General features: G+C 35.6%; 1 protein-coding gene across 1 annotated transcript; it reads right to left on the reverse strand.

Moving 5' to 3' along the window:
* Positions 1-1530: 1530 nt before the first annotated feature.
* Positions 1531-3534, reverse strand: LOC149818662 (uncharacterized). Its single transcript, XM_089986272.1, has 2 exons — positions 3164-3534; positions 1531-1617 (listed from the first exon to the last, which is right to left on the reverse strand). Exons 1-2 carry the CDS (start codon positions 3497-3499, stop codon positions 1531-1533), a joined length of 423 nt encoding a protein of 140 aa, XP_089842398.1. The 5' UTR covers positions 3500-3534.
* Between the last annotated feature and the right edge of the window lie 7921 nt (positions 3535-11455).

Here is an 11455-nt window from a genome sequence, read left to right on the forward strand (position 1 = left end):
CTTGTCTCTGAATTGGCGCCACTAGGCCCTTTTTCTCTCCTTCCATCCTCTGTCATGTGTCTGTGTGAGGTTCACCCAGAGGTGGCACTACATGTCATTTTCTCTCACCTCCCATTTTATTTCTCTGCCATGTGTCAGTGTGGGGTCACCCTGAGGTGACACCACATGTCCTCCTCCCTGCACCTCCATTAGTTTCCATTTGTCCTCCCTACATCTTCCTCTTTTTACTTTTTGACATGTGTCAGTGTGGGGTCTCTTTAAGGAGACACCACATGTCCAGCTCTCCCTTCTCCAGAAAAAGCAAAATGCCACATGTCTTCAATCTCCTTCTTTATTTCATGCCACGTGTCAGTGTGGGGTCACCCTGAGGTGACGCCACATGTCATTCTCTTTCTCTCTTATTCACTTGACACTTGTCATTGTGGGGCCACCCTGAGGTGGCACCACATGACTATTCCCCATTCCTCCAGAATCAAACAAGTTTGAAATTCAAATGAGCCCTGAGGTGGCACCATCTGAGATGCCTCCTCCTGCTTCTGACACATGTCAGTGTGGACCCACCCTGAGGTGGCACCACATGGCGGTCTCTGCTTCCTCCAGAAAAAGCAAGAATTCAAATATTCAAACTCCAGACTGAGGTGGCGAAAATCCAGAATTTTCCTCCTTAATTTTATTTTTTATTTGATTTACAAAATAACAACTTTTGAGGTGGCGCCACATGGGAGATTTCTGCCGAGAAAATCAAGCCAACTCCCCTTCAAATTTTTTTGAATTTTGCTGAGGTGTCATATTTACAAAATTGGTATTTTTATTCCAAAAATCCAAAATAGCATTCTCTGAGATGGCGCCACATGGAGGGTCCAGGTTCATTCTGTTTGAATTTCAAAATTCTTCAGAAAATCTATAAATACCGTAGCCCACGCCCTGTCAAGAGGGAGCTCTCTTCCTGGATCTGGATTTCAACTCCATTTTGATCCTTCCTCCCACTACAACAAAGCAGTAGATTAGCGACGACCACATTCCGTCGCGAATCCGTCGCTAATCCGTCGCTAACATGGTTAGCGACGGATTAGCGACAACGAGGCGACAGTATGCTTACATCGCGAATATTTCGACGCTAACTGGCGATGGAATTATTTCGTCGCCAGGTCCGTCGCTAATTGCGACGGAATAACGAGCGCTATATTCCGTCGCCAATCCGCCGGTACTAAACGGCGACCACGGCTTGGCGACGGATTTACTTCCGTCGCTAGATTAATATGAATAGCGACGGATGGTTCCGTCGCAAACACGAAAAAAAATTAAAAAAACTTTATTTGAAAATTAAATACCGAGAACTGTACAATTTCTATTTCCTGTACAATTTATATTTCCTGTAAATAAAAAAAACAAACCACACAAAAAAATTCATATAACAAGAATCTACAACAATTAATCGTTCCACCTTAAAATTAAGAAGTTTAATTATTTACAATTCAACAATTACAATTAGGAAAAATAAAAAAAATAGAACTTCTTCAACACAGTCCTCTAATCATCGCCAAGATTTTGTGCGTCTTCTTGTTCATTGTCTTTATCTGTCCCTTCAGCTCCACTACGCTGATTATCGCTAGCAGCCTACACAAGAAAAGAACAGTCAGTATTGATAAACAAAATATAATAAAATAAATTACACACTATATGTGATTCTATCATGTGCTCATGTGTGATCTAAGGCAATAAAAAAACTCTATATGTGATTCTATCATGCTCATATGTGCTCTAAGGCACACAAAAAGTTATATATATATATATATATATATATATATATATATATATATATATATATATATATATATATATATATATATATATATATATATATATGTGTGATTCTATCATGCTCATATGTGTGCTAAGGCAGTCAAAAAATTGAATATGTGATTATAGCATGTTCATATGTGTTCTAAGGCATCTAGAAAAACTCTATATGTGATTCTACCATGCTCAGATGTGCTTTAAGGCAGGCAAAAAACTATATATGTGATTCGATCATGCTCGTATGTGTGCTAAGGCAGTAAAAAAATTGAATATGTGAATATAGCATGCTCATATGTGCTCTAAGGCAGGCAAAGCAAAAAATTTTATATGTGATTCTATCATAAATGATATATAACATGTTCATATGTGTTCTAAGGCAGTAAAAAAACTCTATATGTTATTATAGCATGCTTATATGTGTGCTAAGGCAGTCAAAAAACTGAATATGTGATTATAATATGCTCATATGTGTTCTTAGGCAGTCAAAAAACTAAATATGTGATTATAGCATGCTCATATGTGTTCTAATGCAGTCAAAAAAACTTTATATGTGATTCTATCATGCTCATATGTGTTCTTAGGCAGGCAAAAAAACTTTATATGTGATTATAGCATGCTCATATGTGCTCTAATGCAATAAAAAAACTCTATATGTTATTATAGCATGCTCATATGTGCTCTAAGGCAGTCAAAAAACTGAATATGTGATTATAACATGCTCATATGTGTTCTTAGGCAGGCAAAAAACTGAATATGTTATTCGAGCATGCTCATATGTGTTCTAATGCAGTCAAAAAAACTTTATATGTGATTCTATCATGCTCATATGTGCTCTAAGGCAGACAAAAAGTTATATATATATATATATATATGTGATTCTATCATGCTCATATGTGTGCTAAGGCAGTCAAAAAATTGAATATGTGATTATAGCATGTTCATATGTGTTGTAAGGCATCTAGAAAAACTCTATATGTGATTCTACCATGCTCAGATGTGCTTTAAGGCAGGCAAAAAACTATATATGTGATTCGATCATGCTCGTATGTGTGCTAAGGCAGTAAAAAAATTGAATATGTGAATATAGCATGCTCATATGTGCTCTAAGGCAGGCAAAGCAAAAATTTTTATATGTGATTCTATCATAAATGATATATAGCATGTTCATATGTGTTCTAATGCAATAAAAAAACTCTATATGTTATTATAGCATGCTCATATGTGCTCTAAGGCAGTCAAAAAACTGAATATGTGATTATAACATGCTCATATGTGTTCTTAGGCAGTCAAAAAACTGAATATGTGATTCGATTATTCTCATATGTGTTCTAAGGCAGACAAAAAACTGAATATGTGATTATACCTGAGAGGGACCTGGAATCGAAGATCCCCTATCCTGAACAGCGGCCTTGATCTCATTTCGGAGAAAGGGGGCGACGGTGTATTGGAAGTAGTTATTCAGTGATTCATTAATGATCTCGCGTACATCATCACCAGAAAGAATAGTCGGCTGCTTGGAGCTTATGTCGGCGCAAGAAGTCGGTGAGCCGTAACTGGAAGAACCAATAACTGGTGAAGTGTTCATATTACTCCCAAACCCGAACATGCGACCTTTTTTGGGTTCACCTGCTGCAGTCACCCATGCTGTAGGATCAAATGATGGATGCTGAGTAGCGTCATCGCCATATCGCTCTACCATCTGTTGCTCATATGCCTCCTACAAAATAATGTTTAAAGTATTCATTAATAATTAATGATAACATTATGATAACTTGCATATATATTGCAATGATTATTAATAGAATTAATACATACCGTTGTCGTTCTCGCCTTCTCTGATACGAAGACTCCCGTGGTCTTCCGTTTATGTGTTTCTACAAACACATCCTTATATGGTACACTGCCTCCTTTTTCTGCTTCCTGCGAAGTTAAATGACAAAAGATTTAGTACACAAGTTTGCAACAATACTTATAAAATTAATATTATATATTGATGAGTTACCATTTTCTTTAGGTGGCTCCCAAATGTCTTAGATCCACCTGTGTGTAGATGGGCTTCGGGCATCTTCGATAGATTTTGTGCAGCCTTCGCAGAGCGATTTCTAAATGCATCTCCCGCCCACTTATCGCACATTTCATCCCAGTAATCTCTCCTGATAGTAATAGGACCATGGCCCTTCCATAGTAATGGATCATCTACTACGCCAGATGCTTTTTTTGCTGCAGTCTTCATAGTGTGCAGCATGTCTGCAAATCGATTGACAGTCACATTCTGCCACACCTTCCTTGCATCATTTTCTTCCACCGTAGTTGCTAAGCGATTCGAAGCCTACAAATATTTTCAGAAAGTTAGTAGACATTGCTTAAATAAATTAAATATGAAACACATTAACTATGAGGAACAACTGTATACCATGAATGAGGACCACAATCTGTCTAACACCTCCTTTGGGTACTCTTTCCATTGAGCAACTAGTCCTGGTAGATGTTGAAGAAGTGAATTCCTAATCTCCCGTACTACTTCTTGTGGCTCAAACCTCGTGCTGCACATGAATTGTTACACAGTAAATATCAATATAAAATATTTAAAAGATATGCAATAATTGAAAACAAAATACTTACGGTCGATTATCGATATACACTATTCGAATGAGTCTTCTTGTGCCAGCCTGAGAAGACCCTGTTTCCTGTGTTGGATGTTGACTTGTGCGATCAACTGGTGTAGGTGGGTCGTGTACAGGCGCAACATCATCTGTAAAAAAATACATTAGAAATTCTCAGAATGCACATTTGAACTAATCAAGCATCCAATTAGTTATATGATATACCTATCACAGGAGCCCGTGAAGATGAAGGCTGAGCCTGGCTACTACTGGATGAGCGACCACTATAACCTCCACGAACCATATTCTAACAAATAACATATGTCATACAATACATTCAAATAATTCACATCAAGTATTATAATGCATTCAAGTCATTCACATCAAGCATTGCAATGCATTCAAATAATTCAAATCATTCACATCAAGTATTGCACTAATTCAAATCATTCGTTAATTGCATAAATTATAATACATTCAGATAATTGAAATCATTCACATCAAGTATTACAATGCATTCGAATCATTCGTATCAAGTATTAATATACATTCAAATAAAATTTTTAATCATTCACACCAAGTATTGCAATACAACTCACATCAAGTATTACAATGCATTTAAATAGAGGTTTGTAGTATAAGATTTTGCTCACTAGCTTGAGAATTCTTCCTCGTCACTAGTTTGACTTTCTTCTTCTTCTTCTTCTTCTTCTTCTTCTTCTTCTTCTTCTTCTTCATTGTTTGCCTATCCACTTGGTACATCATTTGGATCACATTCCTCTATGAATGTTTCATCAGCCAATTGAGATATGACATGCATATCATGCGCAACATCATGACCATAAGCGAAGTCATAGACATCATCTGATTGATAGTAATCACTGTCTTCAGCTAACTCATCTTCCTGTAACTGATCATACTCGGGGTATAGTTTGGATTTCACCTTGCAAACTGTCCACCATTCATTTCTATCTGACTTTTTTATACTCGGATATGAAGTATAATAAACTTGTTGAGCTTGCGAGGCTAATATGAATGGTTCATATGTTCCAAACTTGGATTTATGATTCACCTCTACAAAGCCTGAAGCTTTGTCGAGTCTTGTTGCAGTTGGATCAAACCAATGACACTTGAATATCGTAACCCTGTTATTCATGCCTAAGTAAGTCAACTCCATTATTTCTTCTATAACACTGTAGTAATCATGTTTATTTTCACCATAGCTGCTACCCTTGACACACACGCCACTATTTATCGTTGATTTGTTTATACCGTAGTCTTTTGTATGGAATCGATAACCATTTACGATATACCCGTTGTAGCATTCGACAACTTTGGTCGGACCATTTTCTAAATCACATATTCCTTGATCTTTAACATCACCATTGCGAACCTACGCACATACATAAACAATGATTGTGATCATGATCAATTAAGTAACTTAGTGTTGTTTATAAGTACAAAATTTATGTTAGCTTCTTTACCAACTGTTTCAACCACTTCACAAACTTAGTTTCACGTTCTTTTTGTACTTCTGCATCAGTGAGATGTGAAACTTCGTTTTGCAACTCCAGATCAAATCGTCTGCAAACCACAAATAATTATATTACCGAGCCATGTATCCACATATAGAACATAAAAGGATTTATAATTGAGTTGCATATACATATACTTACTCGATGTATGGGTCGATCGCTGAGCAATTAAAAAGAATATAGATGTGTGCTGCATCTTGCTCTCGATCTGTCAATAGCCTTGATCGGCAACTACCAAATGCATGCCCAAGTGGTTGAAATATCGTCAGCTTGTCAGCTACAGTTACTTGTTCTCCATCATCGTTACGGGGCGGGCATGTGTAACGTGTTGGAATATGAGGTTCGAAGTACATAGATAAGAAATTTGAAATCTCTTCTAAAGTGTACGCCTCACAAATAGAGCCTTCTACTCTTGCTTTATTACGAACCTTTTTTTTTAGTTCGAACATGCATCTGACAAGAATATACATTTCAAATTTTAAATATCTGTCATTAAAGAGACAAATATAAAAAAACATATACCTTTCAAATGGGTACATCCATCAATATTGCATAGTGCCACCAACCCTTAGTTCATATGGCAGATGTATGATCAAATGTTCCATAACATCGAAAAATGCTAGCAGAAATATCTTTTCTAACAGACAAACAGTGGTGATGACAGAGTCCTCGAGATTCTTTACATCTGATACAACGACCTCCGATGCGCACAATATTCTAAAAAATCCGCTCAACTCAGACAATACCCCCCATATAGGTTTGTCTAACATATCATGGAATGCTAGGGGTATCAATCGTTGCATAAAGATATGACAATCATGGCTTTTCAACCCATATAACTGTCCATCATCAATCTTCACAGCCCGAGCAATGTTAGAGACATATCCATCTGGAAATCTCAGTTGTTTCAACCATTGACATACATGTTTTATTTGATCAGGTCCGAGCACGTACTTCGCCTTTGGTTTCAGTACTTTGCCATTATACTCTTTGAGTTCCAATTCTGGTCTTTTACATATTAATTTTAAATCCATACGGGCCTTCGGATTATCCTTCGTTTTTCCTTTAATATTCATTACTGTATTGAATGGAAAAATAGACTGGTTTCGCCAACCTGGGTTATATGAGGATGTAAATGAATCGGGCATGGGTTTAGCGAAACCTTGGGCAGCATTCACCTGCTCCTGAACGAATTCAGGATATAAGGACGCTGTCGGACAATCCACAACACAGTGTGCAGGGCTAGCACATAGCTCGCACACTCTTTCTACTTGATTTCTCGAAGAATTGGCTAGGAATTGATCTAACTTCCTAGTCATCTGGTCAACCTTGATACGCAATTCTAATTCGGACCCAACTTCGGAAATCCCAACTTTCCTAGGACCACTAGACAGAGATGTAGTCCTATCGAGCCGTGAAAACAAGGTATGATGCATCGTGTTTTCACTCAAGGTCTCGAATAAAGACCAAGCCTCGTCCTCACTCTTGAGCATAAAAGTGCCCCCACAAGACGAATCAACCATTTGACGGTGCTTTTCAGTAAGCTCGTCATAAAAATACTGCACCAACTGCCAACGAGGCACCTGGTGATGGGGACACTTGCGGAGAAGATCTTTCAATTTCTCCCAAGACTCGTGAAATTGTTCTCCCACAATTTGAGAAAAACTGGTTATAGCTTTACAAAACTGATTCGTTTTACCAATTGGGAAATATTTTTTTAAAAATTCTCTTTGCATTCCTTCCCAAGTAGTAATACGAACCGTCTCAAGAGATTTTAACCAGTGCTTGGCTTTATCTTTGAGAGAGAACGGAAACAAGGTTAACCGCATAGCATCTTCTCCAAAATTATTGATTCGCACAGTCGAGCAAATCTCAAGGAATTCGTCGAGATGACAATATGGGTCCTCATTGCTAAGGCCATAAAACGAAGGTAACATTTGAATCACACTGGCCTTAATCTCAAAATGGCTCGCTCCTACATCAGGTCTCGTGATGCAGGAGGCGGGAGTATACGTATTTGGCATGAAATACTCCCTCAAAGGACGGATCAATTGATGATCGTCAGCCATTGCTTACACCTTAGAGTAGACCGGTGTAGCACACGTCCTAACTCTTGGTTTTCTACCTAACCAACGCACTAAGCGGCCAAACCACGCAAACCACAAAGCGAGTAAACTAAAAACAACAAAAACTAAACAAACACCACGCAGTTACACATAACAGAGATTATGCATTAAAAATATGAAATCTATGTGTACGGTACCAATCGTACACAGTCACCTCTAAGGGGATCCTAATAGGTGGGCTGTGCAGAAAAGTAAGTTCGTCTCTAAGATATGCACATACGTGGTTCTAAACCTAAATGCACACAAACACTAGGCAATATAGCGAATACTAATATTACGTCGTTCCCCGGCAACGGCGCCAAAAATTTGATGTCTTATTTTAAATCATTGTAATTTTGAAAAGATTTTTAAATGTAAAACATGTGAAAACCAGACATCAAATAATAAAAACCGGTTTTCACTAGTGGATGAGACCGGGTCGAACTCAGGGAACGGGAATATATCGTATTCAAGCACACAAATCTAAACTAATCTTTATTGCCGAATTATTGAAATGTAAAATGTTTCAAAAGAGGTAAAAACAACTAACTATTACAACAAATGAATACCCTTCGCAGAGGGCGTAAAGTGCAATATTTACAAACCCAATTTCAAATTTCTAATTCTAAACTAAAAAGTAAAACGAAGCTTTATTCTTCGTACTTCGTGTCATGTAATCAATTCTGCTCCAATCCTGTGCTATCCTGCACAATTCAAATGAACACGAGCAGTACCAGAGATAGAAGTAGAATTATACTAAAAAAAAAATACTAATTACATGCTAGAAATATGAAAGAAATCTAACTAACTGATTACAAGCACTTAACTAACAGTTTACTTAACAAGAATAGGAAAATGAAGGAAAAATTAAAAGCAGGAAATCAAAGTAAATGAAATCAAAATAAAAACCAGAACTAATGAATGACAGAACAAAATATGCAGACTACGAAGAGAAGTAACAAATAGAAATGCAGTTATCAGGGAAAAAAAATGTAATGAATGAAAAACAAGAATTCAAATTAAATGAGACATCAAACAGAAATTCAGAAGAAAAACATGATGAAAACAGTAAAAACTATATTCTTAGACAACTATGAAAACATTATAAAAACATTATGAAAACATTAAAACTCAACATTATGAAAACACTAAAACATTATGAAAACAGCATTATGAAAACAGTAAAAACAGAAAACTATACTAAAACATTATGAAAACAGCATTATGAAAACAGTAAAAACAGGAAACTATACTAAAACATTATGAAAACAGTAAAAACAGGAAACTATTAACAACTAATGTACGAATTACAAATTAAGAACAAAATATGAAACAAATTTCACTACAAATGAAATACAAAATAGAAGATCGGATGATGAAAAAAAAAACATAAACTGAAACAACATCCATCGATTTCTTTTTTTTTTTCTTTTTGTTTTTTCGTTTTTTTTTTCTTTTCTACAGAACTAACACAGCACAACCAATCAGAAGAAGATTTGAAGAATAAGAAAGGAGAAGAAAAATAGGATTTATTGAAGAAGAAGAAGAAGTAAAAAAAACAAAAACAGATCGAAAGAAGAAATCAGATGAAGAACAAGAAGAGATGAAGGAGAAGAAGAAGAAGAAGAGATTGAAAGAAGAAGAGGAAGAAGAAGAAGATCTGAAGGAGAAGAGTCAGAACTTACCGTGATGAAGAAGAAGCTGAAGAAGAGGTGGCGGCCTCCACCACCTGTCGCCAGAATAAGGATCTTCCACCAATGCCGCCGGCTAGAGTGTAGATAGAGAAAGAGGAAGAAGAAGAAGTTAGGGAAAAGGAGAGCCACCGGCAATGGTGGAGGGAGGAGAGAAGAGATAAAATAGAGGGAAATAGGGGAAAGAAGGGCTTCAGGCATGAATGGAAGGAGGCGCCTAAAAAAATTTCATTTCGTGGGTTTTAAAAACCCCAAACCGGCTGGAACCGGTTTGAAACTAATACAAACTGGTTCAAGCCGGTTACTTATTTTTTTAGTTTTCTTTTTAAAATTGCAAACCGGTTTGAACCGGTTTGATTTATTATATTTTTTTTATTTTAGTTTAAAAACCAAATGCAAACCGGTTTATTATTATTATTTTTAAAAAAAAAAAAATCTAAAAACAACAAACTATTTAAAAGAGTATAAAAAAAAAACAAACTATTTACTAAAAACCTCAAACGAACTAACTATTCTAAAAAAATTATTTACACTAACCTTATTTCACAATATATCTAACTCTAATTTTTATTTTATTTTTATTTTATTTTTATTTTTATTATTTTTATTAAAAACTAAAACTAAAACTACTATGACTATAACAAAAACTAAAATATGCATAAAAATGTAAAATAAAACTATTTTTCATGCATTTTCTATTTTTAAATCATTTTAGCATATTTACTCGAAAACTATCATAAAATTAGATTTTTGAAACAATATTTTATAAAATCATGCATATTTTTATATGAAAAATCCCTAAAATATATGCATGATCAAATACCTTCATGCTTATGTTTTGCTAGTCCTCGAGCAAACTAGAAAAATGCACGAAATCAAACTATCACCTAACTCACTTTCGTAGGAATCACGGTTGCATTTAGCTCATGCAACAAGCCCTTTCAACCCCTGGGTTACCCCAGTGGACGAGTAAGGTCTCGTGAGGGTTTGCAGTGATGCTACCCACAAACATCTCTGTCATGTATGCATAATATTACACATCCTCACAATCAGTAGGTAATTAAAGACTTTATTTTCACAAATATTTCCTCTTATTTCAAAATCACAATATGATTAGAGTTTTTTATGTACCACCACAGAAAAAGAATTTCTTTCACTTTTCTAAATATCACAGTTATTTATGTTTTATTCTTAGAAAATCCAATAAAAACATATTATTATTTACTTATCCTCACTCATATGTTTTCTACACAGGTTTTCTCAATCACACTTCTAAGCATTGAACTTTTCTTTCTTTTTAAGCTCTTTTCTCTTTTTTTTTTTCTTTTTTTCACGCTTTTTCTTTTTGCGCACTTATTTTTCTCTTATAGCTTGCGTGTGGTCTGCTTTTATGCCTTGTGCAATGTCAATATCTTCTATACATACAAAAAGATATCAACTAAGACATAAAAGTGACTTCCTTCATTCACCTTTATAACATGAGAGTCAAATATTTCAACTTGTATCTGTTCTCAGTTACTTAGGATCACAAAGTTTTCCACTCTCCTTTTCGAAATGGAATTAAAAGTTTCAACTTACATCTAAGTTCCATCTACTAAGGATTGTGGAATTATCCAAACAACCTAACACATGCTATATTTTTTCTTTTGAGCTCATTTTTTTACACTTTTGTTCATTTGCTTAGTTTTTAAAAATAGAACTGTGCATATTCATATTTATGA

The sequence above is a fragment of the Nuphar pumila genome, chromosome 13 (genome assembly GCF_984573655.1).
Source record: "Nuphar pumila chromosome 13, dmNupPumi1.hap1.1, whole genome shotgun sequence".
NCBI classification, from domain to species: Eukaryota; Viridiplantae; Streptophyta; class Magnoliopsida; order Nymphaeales; family Nymphaeaceae; genus Nuphar; species Nuphar pumila.